Source organism: Ambystoma mexicanum, chromosome 6q (genome assembly GCF_040938575.1).
Source record: "Ambystoma mexicanum isolate Mex_15411 chromosome 6q, UKY_AmexF1_1, whole genome shotgun sequence".
NCBI lineage: Eukaryota > Metazoa > Chordata > Amphibia > Caudata > Ambystomatidae > Ambystoma > Ambystoma mexicanum.
Genome location: NC_090937.1, coordinates 195,092,072 through 195,112,759, shown reverse-complemented (window position 1 = coordinate 195,112,759; position 20,688 = coordinate 195,092,072). Strand labels below are relative to the sequence as shown.

General features: G+C 47.7%; 1 protein-coding gene across 2 annotated transcripts in view; it reads left to right on the top strand.

Moving 5' to 3' along the window:
* SUSD1 (sushi domain containing 1) overlaps nucleotides 1–20,688 on the top strand; it is a 1,292,988-nt gene that overhangs the window by 702,903 nt on the left and 569,397 nt on the right. For both annotated transcript variants that reach the window (XM_069630622.1, XM_069630623.1), the window contains exon 10: nucleotides 15,959–16,138. In XM_069630622.1, the coding sequence (XP_069486723.1) occupies nucleotides 15,959–16,138 (180 nt within the window). The remainder of the gene's footprint in view (nucleotides 1–15,958; nucleotides 16,139–20,688) is intronic.

Below are 20,688 nucleotides of genomic sequence, written 5' to 3'. Positions count from 1 at the left end.
AAACAAGAAACACATACAGTGGGAGTGAACAACATGCATGTACTGCCCAAATGGGGTGCTTTAAGGTTCCATACAGACTACTCTTCCCAATCTAGAGGGGTTATTACCCTTATTCACCCAAGCTTGGGGTTCAGGCTGGGGGACCACAAGGTTGATCCGTTGGGTAGATATGTTATAGTATGGGGGAGGTCGCAGGCCAACAACTGCTACTGGTTAACACATACGAGCCCAATATAGATGACCCTGCTTTCTACATAAATGTATATCAGGTGATTGTTTCACTTGATGTGTCCAATGTGATTTGGGGTGGGGACTTCAATGTGGCCCTGGACCCTGCTCTTGACAGATCCACGAAAACTATTAGAGCTCTGAGCAAAACAGTCCCGACCCTGGGCCATATTTTATCACAGCTTTTACTAGTAGATGCCTGGCAGGAATTACACCCTGGTAGTAGGAGATACACATTCTATTCTTCGGTGCACGACTCTAAGTCTAGAATTGCCTATTGGTTTGTCTCCTCGGCTATGATGGCTGCATTGAAAATGTGTGAGATTTTGCCCCGTACGCTATCAGATCATTCCCCAGTGCTGTTGCAACTAATGCTCCGCAATGCCCCTTGTCCTGCTAGAAGGTGGAGAATGCCAAGCGGAATGCTGGGGGACCCCGGGGTGGTGGAAACACTACATGTTGAAATTACAGAGTTTTTTACTACTAATGTGGGATTGGTTGGCAAATACTCAACAGTGTGGGAATCCTTCAAGGTCTGGATCAGGGGAGTACTGATATCCAAGTCCATTGGCATGATGAAGGGTGTGAGGACCGAGCTATCAGACATTGAGAGTAAACTAGATGCATTGGAGGAAGCCTACACTCGTACACAGGACAGAGAAATATTAGGTGATATACACACACACCTTCAGGAATTTGATAAGTTGGCCATCAGAGAAGTGCGCTATGTGGCAGCCCCCATAAAGGCACGCAGATACGTGGAAGGTAACAAGGCTGGTAGAACGTTGTCCAACTTACTCAAGCATGACAAGCAACCTAATCAGATCACCAGCATACAAACAGCGCAGGGGGAGGTACTCCTGAGGGATGAGGAAATCAACGGGGAATTTGTTACATTTTACAAAGAACTATATACGAATAAAGATAAGAAATCGTACACAGAAATTAAGTTATATATCGAGGCTCTCTCCCTTCCTAAACTCCCCGATGAAGAGCGCTTGGCAATGGATCCCAGTGACTTCAGAGGAGATTACGGAGGCAATCAAGGCACTGTCATCAGGCAAGGCACCAGGGTCAGACGGGATAGGGGCCGAATTTTATAAAGAGCTCCGCAAAGAACTTGTGCTGATACTAATGCAGGTATGGGAGGATTCCCTCGAGAGTAACATACTACCCCCAACTATGAGAGAGGCTGTGATAACTGTGCTCCCTAAGCCTCGGCGACCGCCACAGGATGTTTCGTCCTATAGACCTCTGTCACTTATAAATACCGATGCCAAAATATTTGCAAAAGTGCTGGCCAATCGGCTTCTGCCGGCAGTCCCTACCCTTGTCCATCCCGATCAAAACGGGTTTATTCCCACGAGATCCACGGCCCTGAAGCTTCGTAAGCTCTTTGGCATAATGGCACAAATAGACCAAGGGAGAAGCATGGTGGCTATATCTCTCGACGCTGAAAAAGCATTTGATTCTGTCTCATGGGTCTATCTCCTGGCGGTGCTGGAGGCATTTGGGGTGGGCCCCAACTTTGTCAGATATGTAAGACTATTATACACAGAGCCCGGAGCTCGGGTGTTAACCAACAGAGCCATCTCCGAATTGTTCCTGCTGGGCAGGGGCACTAGACAGGGATGTCCATTATCGCCCCTGCTATTCTCACTGACCATTGAACCAATGGCGGCTGTGATGCGATTAAGACATGCAGACAGAGGGATAAAGATGAAGGGATCCACCCAGCTGATCTCACTGTATGCTGATGATACATTATTATATGTCCGGGAACCTGAGATAAACACAGCACCCATCATGGCAGAAATACAAGAATTTGCAAATTACTCTGAGTATACTGTAAATAGGGCCAAATCCGAAATATTCGCGCTCACACCAGCCACCAGATGCCCTGACATAATAGATGGACTCAAGTGGTCGGAACAGCATATCAGATACCTGGGATCCTTGTTTCCAGGGATAGACTCACATTATACTCAGATAATCAGGAAAGCGCGCTACAAACCCTAAGTACAAAACTTCAGATGTGGGGACGCCTCCCAATTTCGTTAGCCGGCAGAGACGCCATGCTTAAAATGGTAATCTTGCCCAAGTTGTTTTATTTCTTTCTTAACGTCCCCATATGGCCTGGTAGGACCTTTTTCGCCAGCCTTGATCCATGGTGGTAACATTTCTCTGGAACGGGAAAACAGCGAGGATAGGGTGGGAAAAAATTACAGAACCATACTCCTCAGGTGGTATAGATGTCCCCAACTTTGAGCTTTATTACTATGTTGCCCAAGTGCAATTCGCAAAATATTGGTACAAGGCTTCGGATAGAACACCCCACACACGGATAGAGCAATACACCACACACCCCACGAACATACAGTCTGTCATTTTTGACTCACAATACAAGGGCACATGCGAATACAACCCGGTAAACTGCCCAGTCAGGGCGTGGGAGGCTATATACAAGAGGCTGAGACTGCAAACACCCTATAACCCGGAGATACCTTTATGGAATTTCCCGGGCTTACCCCCTACGCATGACACCACCACACAGGAATCCTGGGACCCTAATAGTAAGATGAAGTTTGGGGACATGTTCCTCAATGGGAAATTTGTGGCCCTGGGGGAATTGCTGAGGGCGCTGGGAGGTGGACCACTCAAGACACTCCAATATTACTGCATGAGATCTGCATTTCAGGAAAATGGCTGTTATTCCCAGATGAACCTCCACCACATCCGTGTATACAGTTGGCAACAGCTAAAGATGGCCTGGGAATCTCTAGGCTGTACTCAGCGGTACAGACCCCCACCCCCACAGTGAACCAAATCAAGGAAAAATGGGAAGGAGATTTGCAGATGCCCATTGAAGAGAAGAAATGGGCCAGATACTGCTCACTCACTAAGAATGTGTCACTTAATTCTGGTTTACCGTTGATCCAATTCAAAATCCTGAGTAGACTATATTACACACCGGCCAAAGTAGCAAAATGTGCACCCGATACTTCGGATGCTTGCCCTAAATGCAACGCACCTCGGGCCGGTGCCTTTCATATGTATTGGGAATGTCCGGTGGTGGCAGGTTTTTGGAATGCTGTGGCTGGGTTGTTGGAAGAAATAACACAGGTCCCTCCTGCATTAACTCCCCAAAAATACTTGTTTGGAGACATTGGCAAGCGCTCTGAGAAAATTAGAAGACTGTTCGGTGTGGCAGGTGGCCAGGCGAATGCATGCGAGAGCTGGGAGGCCAGGATATATCTGGCAACGTCGGGTGCTCCCAATCCTCCCACCGCCTGACCCCGCAGCATGAGTTTCCTTGGGATCCGTGGCTGTTTTCCTTCCCAGATGTATCTCATGATGTCCCTTTGTAGTTTCTGTGTAGCTGCTTCGGAATAGCCGTTGGTAGGGCTGAGCAGTGGTAAAGCAATCTTGGAATGAGATTCATTTTCAGAGCCGTTATTCTTCCGAACCAGGAAATCTCCTGTTTCTGCCAGCGTAGTGGATCGCTCTTGAATTCTTTGAACAGCGGGGGAAAGTTAGCTTTATATAGTCTGTTGGGTGTGCCTGGCAGCTGGACCCCTAGGTATGATAGGTGCTTTTTCACCCAGGGTATGAGATATTCGTTTGGCATGTCCGTTTTCAGAGATCGAGGTAGGTTGATGCCCAGCGCCGATGACTTAGACAGGTTGACCTTGAACCCCGATGCTTCCCCAAATTCTTTCAGTTCCGTCCACAGAGCTTTCATGGATTCCCTGGGCGTGGTTAATGTTAAGAGTACATCGTCGGCATATAAGGCGGCTTTATATACTTGGGCTTTGATTGCCAGGCCTTGGATTGCTGCGTTTTCCCGTACTCTTCTTGCGAACGGCTCCATGGAGAGGGCAAAGATCAGTGGGGAGAGGGGACATCCTTGCCTTGTGCCTCTTGAAATGTGATTTGTGTCGGATCTGGTTCCGTTAATTCTCAGCCTTGTGGATGGGTGCTGGTAGTTAGCTAGTGCCCATTTTATGAACTTGGGGCCGAAGCCATAGTGTCTTAATGTTTTCTGTATATAGTCCCAGTCTAGCATGTCAAAAGCTTTATGAGCGTCGAGCGAGAGCACCATCAACTCCTGACCCTTCCTGCTGGCTGATTCGATAACGTTTATGGTTCTTCTTATATTGTCATGAGTGCGACGGCCTGGGATGAATCCGGTTTGGTCCGGGTGTATGATGTCCTAGAGTAAGGGGGCCAACCTGTTCGCTAGGATTTTGTTGAAGATTTTGGCGTAATAATTCAGGAGCGTGATGGGTCTGTAAGAATCACAGAGGCTCCGGTCCCTGCCAGGTTTCAAAAGCAGCCCTGTTAGCGACTCTTCCATTAGGGGGTGGTCGTCCCTGACGAAAGGAAAGAGTTGAAGAGGGCCGCCAGCTGGGGGGCGAGTATGTATGAGAACTTTTTATAAAATTGAGCTGTGAGCCCATCCGGTCCAGGCGTTGAGTTTTTCAATTTTGCCATGACCTCACTCACTTCTTCTGTCGAGATAGGGGCTTCTAGGGCTGCCAGTTGAGGGTGTGGGTCGCACGGCTGTATCTTAGCTAGGTATTTCGAATGTGCGTCTGCTGCCGTGGGGGAACCCGACATGGTATGCAGTCATAATGTCTATTTTCTCTGGGTCGGCGTAGCGCGGCTTTCCCTGAGAATCCTGGAGACATTGGATGGTGTTCCGCGAGTGCAGCTTTTTCAATTTGTGGACCAGGAGGCAGTTTGCTTTTTTGCTGTGCACATAGTAGAATTGTTTGCTGTATGTTAGTGCTCTGGCCGCCTTGTCTGCTAGGTGCATTTCTAGAGATGGTTTTGCTTTCTGTAGCGCGCGGCTCGCTTTCCTGTTCTGACCCTGCTTCAGGATACGTTCCGCCTCGGACACCTCCGATTCGAGTTTGTCCTGCTGTAGTTTTCGTAGACGTCGTAGGCTGGCGGTGTAATCGTTAGCCGTGCCCCTGATCACCGGTTTCATGGCATCCCAGATCGTGGAAATCGATGTGTCTTTGGTGGTGTTTTCCTTGAAGTAGTTCTTGAGGGCTTCAGCCATCTCCGTTCTGATCGCTATGTCTGCCAAGACCTGGTCTTGAAGTTTCCATTGTCGCTGGGTCGGCTCCGGAAAGCACTCTACCCTCAGTTTCATTATGACCAGGGCGTGGTCCGAAAGGGCTCTGTCCTATTTGGATGGTTTCAACGCAGGGGATGAGAACTGGAGAGAAGCAGCAGATCATTCCTCGAATGCCCCAGATGGGCGTGGGAGAAGAAAGTGTAATCCCTAGCCCCCATGTTGGCCCATCTCCAAACATCTATGGAGTCGGTTTCCCTCAGGAATTCTGCCATGGCGAGAGCTTTGCCAAAGTCTTCCTTGGATGGAGGGAGTGTTTTATCCAGGTTAGGGTCTGGAGTCAGGTTGAAATCGCCCCCTATGAACAGCTGACCTTTGGTGAAGGTTTTAAGTACGGGAAGGAGGTTACGCAGGAATAGGCTTTGCGCTGTGTTTGGGCAGTATATAGCTGCTATGGTGATGGGAAGCTCTACTAGCCGGCCTTTCAGGAGAATATACCGTCCCTCTGGATCTCTTTTGATCATGATATTCGTTAAAGGGACGTCTCGGCTTATCAAGATGGCCACCCCTCTTTTCTTGAGGCCCGCAGAGGTGAAGAAGCATTTTGTGTAGTATTGGAAGGCGATGTGGCACTCGTCTGTCCTGAGGAGGTGTGTCTCCTGAAGGCATATAATATCAGGTGCCAGCTGGGAAAGCCTGTGCTCTACGGACTTCCTCTTTCGAGGGGCATTCAGGCCCTGGACGTTCCAGGTCAACACCGATAGCTCTCTATCCGGCAGGACCATTCGTCAGTGAGTCAGTTAGTGGATTTCCCATGCTTCTGTCCGAGTGTGGGGTTAAAGTCTCCCCTTCCCCTGTGGGCAGGGCTGTGCATGTTGCAGAGGACTCGTGTAGGGGGGAGAAATCCCCCTGCAGCTTGCGCCTTGACCCCTGGTTCACCCTTTCCTTCAGTTATCTTCTTAGATCTAGCTCCCCCCTTCCCTCTGACCATGGTGAACAAACAAAAGAAACTAGAACAAAACCTAAAACAGAGAACAGGTATCGGTATCCAGACCAGCATTCTAACAACGGGGCTGTCGGCTGGGCCGTAGCTACCAGCTAGATGGGAGACCCTAGGGCCTCCTGCATTGTCGGTGAAAATATAACAGTGCAGGATGGAGTATAGATAGTCGTTTCCTCCAAGGGCCCAGGCAGGCTTGGACCCCATCATTCGATGAGTACCATCCGCCGAAGCGGCGTTTTTGGTGGTTAAAGAGGGGGCGGCTTCAGCAATTGTTGATGTTCTTCCACTTGGAGGGCGGGCCGCGCATCCTGCGACAACCCTCCACTCGGGACCATGAGCGGAGAGACTCTCTGTTAGTTCCCTCGGGTGAGTGGCTCGAGCTCCCAGGGGCCTCCTCTCCCGCCTCCGGGTTCATGAATAGTTCCGCTTCTTGCGGGGAAGGGATTTGTCGAGTTTTCCCCTCCCACATGAAGGCGAGGCCAGAGGGGAAGCTCCAGCGGTAGGTTATCTTGCGTTCGCGTAGCCAGTCAGCCATGGGTTTGAGAGCTCTTGGTTTTGCTAATGTCGCTGCTGCCAAGTCTTGGAAAAGGGATATCTCTGAGTCCCGGAAGTGGATGTGTTCCATGGCCCTGGCTTCTTGCATTATCTCCTCCTTGAGCTTGTAGAAGTGGACTCTGACCAGCACATCAGCTGAGCCATTAGGATTTTGTGTAGGTCTGGTTCTATGCACCCTGTGAAGCTCTAGGGGGGCGTCATCTGGAAGGGTGATGACGTGGCGGAGGTTATCGGCTATGTAAGATGGGAGGTCTTTCTCCGGGATTGCTAGTGGAATGCCTCGAATCCCGATATTGTTCCGCCTAGAGCAGTTTTCAGCATCTTCTTGCTTGCCTTTGAGTGCCTCACATCTGCACTCCAGGGCCCTAATTCTATCAGCTCCCTCTCCGATCTCAAAGTTCTGTTCGCAGAGCGTTGTTTCAATTGCCTCAGTTTTTGACTCGATCTCCCCCACTCTCTTGTCCAGACGAGCAATTTGGGTTTTTACTTCTTCCGTCCCCTTCTGGAATTCCCTGGTGAGGGCTGATAAGAGATCGTGCAAGTCAGCTTTTGTGACAGACTGGGAGGTCATGGTTGCTTGGCACTCGGGCGGGGCATTTACCATTCCCCCTCGCTGCGCTCACTCTTCTTGTTTTTCTCCCCCCCTGCAGGCATGTTCAGCAGCGTGGAGATGTCCGTTTGCTTCGTTGTTTTATTATCTTTGGACATAACTATGCAGGGAGACCCCGTACCCAGAGGGAAGGAGAGAGGGTCCTAATCCTGACCAGTTCCTGCAGATTCTCACCGAATATTTCACTCTGCTTTGTACCTCGAGGGAGAGGGCCAGTTAGCTTGGGAGGTATGGATCGCACCCTAGAATCTTGCTGTTGGGAGAATTACTCGGAGGCAGCCTCGGGCCCCTGACCCCCAACCAGTCACATAAAGGTGCAGAGCGTCCAGGGGAGTCTGATCCCGCTTAAGGGCCAGGTCAAAACTTGGCAGGAGCTCACAGCCCCGGGCCCAGATAGTGAAGTGCAGGAGCCGGACCAGCCTCGGGCGGGTGCCCCGTGGGTGACTCCCCAGTTCTTGGAGCACTTGGGTGGAGTCCCACTGGGCGTGGTACGGCAGGTGCCGCCTTACCTTGATCTACGATGGATGTGGGACCAAGGCGCTCCCCAGGGAGGTGTTGTGTGGGCTGGTGCTGCCCCAAGGCGGAGTTGGCCTCGGGTGGGGAGCCCCCAGGCAGGCTCTACCTCAGTGCTGTGCTCGGCCCCGTTCACCCCCTGCGAGGTGGGGGGGGCGTGGCAGGGATCCCCCGGTGACACAGAGGATGGTCCAGATGTAGAGTAGGGCCCCAGGGGCGCCAGCCGCCAAGTTTGTACTGGGCACGGTCCTATTCGCCTGTCGGGCTTCAGTCCAGGGGGTCGGAGAGGGAGTGGAGGCTTGTCAGATTTCCAGGCAGAAATGTTCGGGAATGGAGATGGTGTCTGGCTGCCACACGAGCTGTTCGTGAAGGGGGACCCCCCCAGGATCCCGGAGAACAGCTAGGGATGTCGGGGGGAGGGCCCGGCGGGCACACAGAGAGTATCTGGCTAGCTCCGACCAGGGCCACGGTGCCGATGGGACGCTCCGGTCCGGGTGGTTTAGGACCCCCTCTGCGGCTGTGTACCGGAGGGGGGGGTGTTTGTGCCTTGGGCAGGTGTCGTGGGGGGCTCGAGGGCCTGCAGTGGCCCCCACGGATCCTGCTGAGGAATGTCCAGGAGCTCCGGTAGAGGGTCGGGCGCAGGATCCTGGAGTGTCGCTCCCGAGGAGGCCCCACCTCCGAGGTTGAGGTTGAGGCAGAGCTCCGCGTTCCGCCCAAGGGCGCGAAGTGTCCCCAGCACGGCCTCTGCGACTAGGGCCGGGACGCAACTGGGCTGGTCAGGTCTGGTTGGTTCAGGTACCCCTCCGCCGCCGCGCTCCCGAGGGGGGGGGACGCACCCCAGGTAGGTGCCGGGCTCCTCTCCGCAGTTGAGCCCGATGGCCCACCGCGACCCCAGCAGCTCCCGCCCAGAAGCGACCAGGAGCCCGGGCGTGGGCTCGAGAGCAGGTACCCAGTGAGTCGCCCCTGGCTGAGGCCGAGATCCACTCTCCGGCGGGGGGATGAAGATTCCAGGAGTCGGGAGACAGGCCCGCCGGTAGAGGTCCCCAGACCAACGCCTCACCCTTGCAGAAGCGCGCCGGGGATCAGCGCTCTGGTGGTTCGTGCAGCAGGGCGGGGGAGGGGAGGCCGCCAGGCGCAGGGAAAGAGGAAGGCGCCGCTTGACAGGGGGGCCCCGCTCGGCACACTGCTCTGCTTGAGGCCGCTGGTGGTCTGACGCGCCGGGGGCAGTTCCCGGAGCCCCGCAGCACCCAACCCACGTCACAGGCTCAGATCGGGCCGCACCTCCAACGGCCGTGCCGGGATTAGATGGAGTCTGCCATTTTCCTCTCGATCTGTAGGAGGGATCTGCGTGCTTCAGAGCCCGGAGGAACAGCCGTTAGCCCCCACGGTTTCGCGTCGGGAGACTTCCAGGACGTGCACCAGCCTTTGCTCCGCACAGCATTGCTTCTCAGCAGGTTTAAAACTCAGATTTCACCAGGCATTGTGGCTGGTAGCGTGGCGCCAGCCGGGAGCTCTCACAGAGCCAAACCGACCGCCATGACTCGAAGCCACGCCCCCTGTGTTTTCACACTCTTAAGCAACATTGATGTAAATATATCACGATATCTTTTACCAAAACAGCAAGAAGTCATCTTTCTAGGTTGTTTTGGGTACACTAGATGAGTTTTTAGACCAATAGTGTTAGCAATATCTAGGAGAATGCATTAACCACAAGTTTTAGGAGGAGAAAGAAGGCACCTCACCTTGCATGCACCTTAGTGTGCACCTAATTAAACCATCTGCCAGCAGCCCTCTGTTTACTGAGCTTAGTCGCTCAGTAGTAGCTTTCAAATTATCTTGTGTCAAAATACAGAATACCAGTGTCATGTGATCTATATTCACATGGTTGCTATCATGTACTAAGGCATACATTGATAGAATACCTACAATCTAGTGGCCATCTTGGACTATGTTAAGCTAGATGAAATCACAATGGTAACTGGCAATCACTCTTAACATTTCTCACATATATTTGTTTAATGACAGGCAAATCTAAACTAATCATGATGTGTGTGTAATTTAACATACATGATTTTTTGACGTTGTTACTGCAAATTAGTAATCATACACATCTGTGGGACAGAGATCTCTCCTTATGTGTATTAACATTATAATTCCTATTGTACAGATATCGCATCTGACTAGAGATTCAGTATAAGTAATGCTGACTTTCATTAATTCCCTCACAGTATCGAACGTTGTGTACACTGCATGTCGGATGATTAGAGGCAAAATTAAGTTGGACTGTGTATTATCCCATTGATATGTCAACCTGTTTAGCAACAATCTCAGTTCGAAATTGTAAGTTTGACGAAACACAACACTATCCCATAAGGGTAATTTACTAAGGTATCTAGTCATACTTTATGGCAGTCGATATTTTCATTCATACCTGTTTCGTGACTTTTAGGTAAGAAAATAAGGCGCTCTTGCTCAAACAGCCTTTTCTTGTCATTGGCTGTATTGCCACTAGGATGAATATTCAAAAGAACAGTCAAGTTTAGCTCTTCACACGGATGTGCCATGATGGTAAAGTGTGCCACCAAAGGTGCAGTGGGTACCTGTTTCCTTATGCAACTTCTATGTTCGCAGATCCTGGTTTTCACTTTGTTCACTTTTACCAATGTTAAGTTTATGACATGAACACCAGATGGCGAACACTTCCATAGCTGTATTACAGTTGGCAAAAGCCCTTTGTGACCATGGTTTAGCTAGGCCAATATCTACTTCATAAGTTTTTACTTTGGACAAAAAAGCTGCATTGGCCACAAGGTGTATGGCCCAGGGGTTTTGACATACCACAGGATTTGGTGACGGTCAATTATTTTTCCGGTGGTATGTAAATAGCATTCTTTTTGAGAACATCTTTAAGATTCTTGCCTCGTCTATACGCACATCGAGGAGGTGCCAATGGGGTACTACCCCCTTAAAAAACTTGCAGTTTTTATTGATGATTCTGCTGATTTTGTTAGACAAATGACTAAGGGTGCTGAAAAATACAATATTGATATTCTTTCTTGCTTCTTTTTATACTCTCAAAGGGCCACTCTGTTATTACTGGCTCATTTGCGGGCTGTTCTAACTATTGTTTTAGGGTATCCTCTGAGTTAATTTAAAGCTTGTGTTGCTTGCTTCTGTATCAAATGCTGTTTTGAAGATTTGTCTTTTTTTAATTATTATGTTTATTTGCATTTATTAAACAATTCTCAATTAAGGGGGGTAGTATCCCATTGGCACCTCCTTGATGTGCATATAGATGAGACAAGAATCTCCAAAACCTCATCAAAAATGATAATTACATACCCCCAGAAACAAAATTGACCATCACTGAATCTTAGTTTGGGCACAACTGTTGCATTGGCCACAAGGCGTATGGCTCAGGGGTTGTGACATACCCCAGAAGAACTTATGAATTAGATATTGGCCTAGCTAACCCGTGGCCACAAAGGACTTTTACCAACTGTAATACAACTTAGGTGGTATACACCATCTGTTGTATATGTCATAAACGTTACATAGGTGAAACTGAACGTAAAGTTAAATCCAGGATTTGCAAACATAAAAGTTGCATAAAGAAACGGGTACCCACTGCACCTTTGGTGGAACAATTTATCATCATGGCACATTGGCGTGAAGAGTTACACTGGGGTGTTCTTTTGAATATCTGTTTGAGCAAGAACGCCTCATTTTCTTGACTAAAAGTCACAAAACAGGTCTGAATGAAAATATCGACTGGCATAGAGTATAATTAGATATCTTAGATATGTCGACATGTAAAGCACTATCCCTAAAGGGTAATTTACTATGGGATAAACATAGTCTGACTCAATATGGCCTGTAATCATACGACATACAGTGTACACAACGTTCGACATTGCAAAGGAATGAATGAAAGTTGGCATTACTTATATTGAATCTCTATTCAGATGCGATATCTGTACAATAGGAATTATAGCATTAATAGACATAAAGAGACATATCTTTGTCCCACAGATGTATATGATTGCTAATGTGCAGCAATGACTTCAGAAAATCATAGACGTTAAATTACAAATGACATCGTAATTAGTTAAGATGTGGCTTTTATTAAACAAATACATTTGAGAAATGTTAAGAGTGATTGCCAGTTAACATTGTGATAACATTAAGCTTAACATAGTCCAAGATGGCCTCTAGATTGTAGGTACACTATCAGTGGATGCCCAAGTACGTGATAGCAATCACATGAATATAGATCACATGACGCTGGTATTACGTATTTTGACACACAATAAGTTAAAAGCTACGACCGAGCAACTAAGCTCAGTAAATGGAGGGTTGCTGGTCACTGGTTTAATTAGGAGCACACTAAGGTGAACACAAGGTGAGGTGCCTTCTTTCTCCTCCTAAAACCTTATGGGGTGCACATGGCTCTTGTCAATGTTTGTGTATTGGAGTATTTTTAAATTAAATGTGGAATAAACTATATTTTTCAGATACAAGTATGTGTATGGTCCGATTATTTAGTTTTTGATCAAAATCTATTTGAATACTGAATGCAGGGTTGTGACAACAAGCACATAGATAGAAATCCTGCTGTAGTGTATATCTTTATGAAAGTGTATGTGTTTTCTGGCAATAGTTAAAGCACTCCAACAGTAATCTGAAACCTCTCTACCACTGGATGATTCTGCAGCCTTTCTCTCTTTACTTTCCCCTCCATTCCTTTTCTCCTCTTTTCCTCTTTATTCCCTCTCTCCTCCTTGCCTCTCTCCTTCCTCTCTTTGGCTTTCTCTGCTCGTTCTCTCCTCTCCAATTTCTGGCCGCATTACTGCTCTGCGATGCACCACATTCCTCCAAAGCTCTCTGTCCCTCCCTTCTTTTCACCTCCCATCTCTTATTAATTCGGTCACCATCCTCAAAACCTTTCTCTAATTTGAACTCACCTGCCTTCTCCATTTTAGCTCTTCATCTGTCCTTCCTCCTCCACTCCATTTGCTCCCTTTACAACCTCATCTTACTTTCTCACTCTCCCATCGTGTTCTGTCCCTGTCACCACTTTCTTCAATCTTCTTTCCTTCCTTCTTACTCTTATCTAAAACCTCCTTGATCTTGTATCGCCTCCCTTCACCTCCACTGTTTGCTTTCCTGTCCCACCTCTGCTCTTTTTTCTCCCATTGCTGATTCGCTCTCTCCCCTTATTTCATCATCTCTTGTGAGAAACCTGAAGGTGTCCCACTGTCTGAACCCTGTGGATCTCTTTCTCAGATGGACAGGGCATGGCCATCACCCTTGGATCCAGACCCTGTGGGGTGGACAAGTGCGGGAGGATCACCTGGGAGAGGGGTCCTCGGGGAATGGGGGTGAGACATCCGATGGCGAGACGCAGTATTTCCCCCCATTTTTTACACTTCATCCACCTCCATAGGTTACCCCGCCCCTAATTCCAACAAGTACCAACTCAGAAAGGAGGCGTGGGATAACCAGGAGAAAAAAGTTGCAATTACCAGCTTGTGTATTACAACTGCAGGACTATCACCCTGTCCACAGTAACACCTCCCTACCCGACCTTCCCTCAGACGCCATACATCATTTCAAAACCCATACCGTTAACCCCTACCCAATTCAAACAAGCCCCAACACGGAAGAGAGGAAATCACGTATGTCATCCGGTACTCTACAACAGGACTACCCCCACTAACCCGACAATATTACTGGATTTTCCTAAACTCCCTAGAAAAAAACGACACTTCCCAGAATTCCTCCTCTCTGTTCCTTTCTAAAACCACTGAGACGAGGTGGAGAGAGATTGGGAGCATAAGGATTACCCATAGGAATCCCTGGGCCATTAACTCCTATGGACGACCACCATGTTGTCCCGCTAATGAGGACAAGCAGGGTCAGGCATTCCCTTCCAACCACTCACACCTGGATCCAATCACTACACCCAGGAAGTATAAAATGCAGGGCAGAAAAGCACACTGTGAGTGATTTGGGGAGGAAAACCAGAGGAGCTTCAGAGAGCCTGAGAGGCCTGGAGGAGGAGAAAACCACCCTGACACTGGCCCTCTGAGTCCAGAGGAGACGGCACTGAGGAGTGCAAGCTTTACCTCCAGAAGGCAAGTCTAGGGGCAGCTGGGGTTGCCTGGCAGTACCAACAGCAGAACTCCCCCCCTGGCCCAGTAAGGCGAACCCAGGTCTCTGAGGGTCAGCAGGAGAGACCCTTCCCTCAGAACAATATCCCCTTTTAGTCCTGCAACTCCCAATGCCAAATTCCATTTTGGAGAGCTGAGAAGTGGGAGCAAAGTCATAACAGTGCATTCTGGGACTGGAAGTCCCAAAAGCTTTCTTTTGAAAACTATGAGGTATGAGAGGAGACTCGAGCACGGCAGAGGGAAGTCTTCTTGGTGAACATTGGAGGGGTCTGAGCTCAACAGAGGGAGACCCCTTGTGAACTGTTGGAGAAGGGTCCGAGCCCGGAAGAGGGAGACCCTCGTGAACCTTTGTGAAAGAAACTGGCTACAGTGGTCCTGCGCCAGATGGGCGCTCATTTGAAGGTCTCTGGCTGTTACCTCCTCTCCCGAACCAGGTGAAACTACAAGTACTAAGAGGTCTTAGTGGGGAGCATCCTTCGTACTGGGGTGAAGCCTAACACACCCTGGGACATTGTGGTGATTGAACTGTTCGCAGCCTGACTGGTGGCTTTAGAGAAAGCCTGACTGGGGTCTGAGACCCAGATTCAGGAAAGAAGAGAACCTGAGGGCTCTAGTGAATTGTGAATTGAGAGAAACTAGTGAAGAGACATTGTGATGACAAATGTGAACCCGGCTGAGGGATGTCTACAATGCTGGCAAATGTGAACCTGACCGAGGGATGCATGTGAATGAGTGAAAGGCCGTTGTGAACCCGATTGCGGGAGGCTAACGTTACAAGAAGTACCAGAGCTCGGCTGAGGGAGATCCAAGAGGCGAAGAGTCGTCGCCCAATGTGAAAAGATTGACAAAGGAACGTTTGTTTGTTTATTGTTTTGGTACAGCTGACCTTCGAAGGCAAGAGACTTTTGCAGACAAGCGACTTGGCACTGGAAGGTCCCAGCATTGTAAAAAGGAACTGTAACCTCGTGCAGGTCGAGGCCCAGGAGGGTGCTGTGCTCAAAGGTCCTGCCTTGTCCCGTGCTAAAAACGTGGGGAAGGGAGACCCAGCCCTACCATCCTGACTTATCATTTGGTGAACACTTCTTTCTTTTCTTGAGACATTATCCCACACAATTTTGTAACTTAGTTGTATGAATTGGCAATACTTGAGGAGGTTCGGCTCAAGTCTGAGAGTAGCAGGGAGGCTGTTCCAAAGGGAGGCAGCAGCAGAGGAGAGCTGTTAATAAATAGTGGTCTGTGCTGTGGCTCTGCTAGTCTACAATGATAAAACAGTGGCCTGGCATCTGGTATTCATTTCCCATGTGACGGGTGTTACTGTTGGTTCTGAGTAAATTGCTTTATATGATGGCATATAGATTCCTGTTTAAAGCAACCTTAGCCATCACTAATTTTAGGAGCTTTACAATAAGATCTGAAGAAGAGCTGTAACATGTTTCAAAGTTTTTTTTAAGGGTTTTATTTATTGACCTTTGTTTCATGTTTTACTATAATTTCTCAATGGCTGTTCCTATTCAGAATTGTGGTTTGGGTTATCTGACCACCAAAGTTGCAGAGGTGGGACAGGAAAGCAAACTAGAGATAATCTATTGTCAGAAGTCAATTGTGTGAGGAGCGAATGGTGAAATAGGACTTTTTTGGCACTTGTTCAACTATGCATTAACATTTCTACGTGTTACTTCTAATATTTGTTGTGGGGTTAGTTGTATGATAAAACATGCTGCTCATAAATTGTTGACTGAAGTACTCGGGCCTGCATTACTTAACAGCTTACATTGCTTTCGGTATTCCTGCAGCTGTGGATTGCGGCACTCCGCCATCTTTCCGGAATGCATCGGCAGGCTCACACGGCAACACAACCTATGGAAGTGTGGTTGTTTATGAATGTGATAACGGTTATAGCGCTGAGAGTGGCAACCAAACTGCAGTTTGTAATGGCAGCGGACGATGGGAAGGAGCTAATCCAGTGTGTACAGGTACTTCAACTATTGAGGAAATTGTCTTAAAATTTGTCCGACATCTCAATGCTTCAGTTAATCTCTTTTTGGACGTTTAAGTATAGATTTATTTTTCTCCGAAGCTATAAGGGCCAGGAAATCAAAGGCATCCATAGGTTGTGCAGTGTTTAAAATGTGACCTCCAGTCATGGCGCCTGACCAATATTATTAATCCCGCTGGTGGTATTTTCACTTTCCTTGAACGTCTCCCCACAACTACTGCCTGAGACACATTAGGACTTGAACAAATCCTTTTGCTATGCTGTTTTAAATTTGCTTCTCAGTAGCCACTGTTTAATGTGATGTATTGAAATGTAGAATTTACTCTATGCATGTTCTGTCTGAATCTGTTTTCTTTTCGTTATTTTAGGAAACAGACATACAACCTCTGGGTAACACCCCAGAAAATGTTTCCCCGTTTGCATGGCCACATTCATGGGAGTTGGCACCAGTGAACATAGGTACTCATTTGGGTATACCATTCTGTATCCACCTACTCTACAAACAGCAGTTAAGGGAACACAGCACCAGTTGAACTCACATTGGAGGATACTATCCCCATTACAGATCCCTATAGACAGTGTTTAGATTTTTCCATTGCTCTATACAAATTACAAAGGACACAACACCAATATACTGCACAATAGTGTAAGACATAGAGCTTTACTCAAGGTCTTGCACATCATGCACAAGCCCTACTGGTGCTAATTTTCAAAATAGCCACACAAGCTGTAATCCCACCAAACACCTTCAATGAACCAATGTCAGGCATTAGAAGTCATGGCCTCCACTATGGCATGCGTTGGCTCTTCTATGAACGCACACACCCATCTTTTAGGTAACCCATGTTGCTGTACAAGGAGGCCTTGGATACCTCACACTATCAAACCAGAAATATTGGCAAACTCTTGATCAGTGTAACCTGTCCATTCATTAAAGTACAACATCATCCTCCAAAACCAACGTTTATTGCTAAACTTTCTTAAGCAGTCACATGTTAACTGTGGCGAACCAGAAGGAGTCGAACGAATCAGTGACATTTTCAAGGGTTTTTATTCAAATAAAAGTAATACACTTAACTATCCCTTTTGCTATGAGGCAAGTTCCATTCCTAACAAAGCTAAACTAAGGGTGCACGTCAAAGTCCAAACAAAAAAGTTCTGAGTCGAAAACCCAACCAAATAACTGGCCCTACCACTTCAGGAAAAGAGAAAGGACCAGGACAAAGTCTCTACCTGGGACTACTGCCTTGCCCAACACTTTGGTGACACCTCCAAGCAGGTATTTAAAAAGTTCATCAATCCTGAAATCCTTCTTCTGGTGGGAAGCGAGGGTGATCGTCCCAGGCTGCCAAGAGGGTGAGGCAGAGGCCTTGAAGTGCGTTGCAGACTCTTGCAGAGACTATAGGGGTGAGGGGAGGCATCGCTAGATGCAGCATCATGGGTATATTAGTACATGTGTGGGTATAGGGTGTATTGGGAGTGAAGTGGCCCAGGCTATGAGCGTGGAAATCAGTATGCGCATGCAGGAATAGGTTGTAACATGGGCAGCAGTGAGAAAGGCCAGAGCCGCAGAGATTCATAAACCTTCCATTGTCTTGCCACTATTCGTATCTCAGGAGGAATGTGCCCAGCAAGGCCATGAGATGGCTGAGCGCGCCATGTGAAAAGTTATCTCAAGAGATGGAGAGGACAAGCCTCCTACCTTTCCCAGCTCCTGCTTTAAAATAGTGTTCAAATGTCCCTGCCACAAAATCCCAGCATTCCAATGTATCAGCCAGATCCAGACCACCGAACATAAAACTGTTAGATCACCAATCAGAAAAGATCAGAAAGCAGGGACAGCTGCCCCCACCATTAAGTCATGTGGTTTGTTCTGCAAGGTGCCAGGAGGGGCGAAGCAACAAACCTAAATACCACGGTGGAAAGCTTTGGAAGGGTGCCAACGCATCTGAGATGAGGGTGAGGTTTGTAAATTATAGCGACCTCGAAAGTATCCCCTGCACCTATGTCTGCAGAACCAGGTGCACATTAGGTTAGAGATAGAGAATGCATTGTTTTCTTGTTCCAAATTGGCAATTAAATGTAGCTTTGCGCCTGATGACGCACCAGAACGAGCCCTCTTGGAAGAAGATGGACAGGAGAGACTGGGACCAATGGCCTGGCATCCCTTATGGAGCAGGTAGCCTACATATAGGGTCACACCAACCAGCCATTTGTAACCTATGTAACTCACATCACTGATGACGCTGTGCACCCTGTTAACGTGTTGCTTGTCTTGATTTTGCCAGAGCGCTCTGTGGCAGCAGTTATTTGCTGGCTCATCTTTATCTTTTGTGGAAATAAAATCTGTTCTCCTTGCAAGAGGTGTGCTGGGCCTCTTTCTCTAGTGGGTTGCATTTTGTCTGGTGTGAGCATTGAGTGGTTTCTCTGCACTTCCCAGAAAACAGGATTTGTAATAGCTTCAAACTGTTCTAACGAGTTCTTGGGATAGTTTGTCATGTTTTTCTAAAGTTTGATAGTTTTGTATCCTACAGTTCTCATGCCCCTCCATAGTCTGTATATGCCACCTTCTCAAGTCTTGACATAAGGTTTCCTTTTTCTCACACACAGGTTTTCTTCAGTGCAGCTACACCATTTCCCCCTTGGTTGCTGACAGTAACCTTGTCTGTCTTATTCTTGCCGTTTGAACCCTCCAGATCTGCTTTCTTCACAATTTAGTGTGTTAAAATTTCAACTTTTTGGGTTTCTCAAAGTCCTCTGGCCCTCTGTCAGATTTACTCAAGTAGGCACTCAATACAGCATTTGCCTGTTCATGTTTTCCGGCTTCCCGTAATCCCTGTGGCTTCTCCAGACAAGACTATTAATGTCTTTTGGCTTCCCTGGCTTCTCAAAACCCTTTGGCCCACTGATAAGCTTACTGTGTCTCTACTCAGGTTAATCAGGCTCCTGTAACCTCGTCTGCTTCCCCAGCCTTGATTGTCCATGTTCATACCTTTCAATTGCGTTCTCTCTTTGAGAGCATTTGCTTCCCTTCGGTAGTTCATCTCTCCGGCAAATGTATTTCTTGTGTGGAGCTTGTGATTCTGGGCTCCCCTCTGCAGTCTGGCATCAGCGTTTGTAGTCAGGCCCCAAAACCGTTTCCTCGTGGTCACGCCACCAGATGAGACGGTTGCTTCTCTTTTCTCTCCCGACTTTGGCTTCTCAGTGAGTTGGAACGCCAGCCATCTGGTGCCCTAAGAGCTCTACTAGCTAAGGCTGACTTCGTGGTCTAGTGTGGCACCGTCCCACCAGGGTGTTTTTCCATAACAGAATTGCCTCTGCAGAGGACTCTCTCCTCCCACTCGGTAGGATTTCTTGAACTCCTTGATTTAAAGTTCCTCATGTTTTTTTTTTCACATGGAAGCACAAACAAAAGAATTGTGTCCTTCCTCTGTAACTGTGGCGTTCAGGCAAGATCCAAAATACATGGGGTGGTTCCCAAGAACCTGAATAAAACACTAGAGATCTCTGAGACGTTGGGCTTCCTAATATTACAATCAAATCACTAAAAATACATTCAATGAAAAAGATCCATCACCATTAACGATTTATGCAAACTGTTGTCAAAAGATTAATTTATCCTTTTATTTCTTTTTGCATCGAAATATTATTTTTTGCATTTTTTACATTTTTTAAATAAAACATGTATATCCCACTAGGGTTGTATCTAAAAAAAAAACTCAAATCAAATAAGGGTGCTGATTGAAAGATAAGTGCAAAGCATCCAGTGAATGAACATAATATACGAAATAGCATAAATGACGTCAAATATAATTTTCTGCATTAGTTCTCACCTTTAACTTCAGAAGGTAGCGTCTGTAAATTCCTTTTCTCTTCTTTGGGCTTCCCCTTTCATTCATCACTGTAGAGGTAGGGTCTATCCGGACCTCTCGCCACAATGCCGCCTGTGGCAGCAAGGAAGATGCAGGGGGTGAACAGGAGGTACAGACCCTGACTGGGGAAAAAACCTGAAGGCAAAAAAATACCTTGCAGTCTTCTGAAGTAGATAGGATCCACAGATTAGAGACTGGATGTACCAGCAATGGATTGCAAAAATAGAGCCAAGATGGACTAGGTAAGTAGGGGAAGTGAAGGCGAGAAAAAAGAAGGAAACAAGAGTCGTCCGTAAGAAAGGCAGAAGGTAGTAAGCAGGAGGCAAACATGGAGAGGAGGACAGCGTCTTACTCGCAGGAATAGAGGGTTGCAATGTGAAGCAGCAATGAACTCTGGCAGCTAATAAGGCATCAGAAAAGCGTGCGCCATATTGAAGAAGACTAGACTGGGAAAAGCGCCAGTGTTTCCATAATGACCATTGTGGCGTTATGACATTAGCCTCTAGGCTACTTAATATGTTGAAATGTAAAGAGAAATGAATTCTCAGTTATAGGGTCAACATCTCAAAGTAAATTTGGGAGATAGACTTTGTCTCCCACTAAACTTCATAATTTGAAGGAACATGTTTCCTGTTGCGAGACGTTTCGGCAGGGC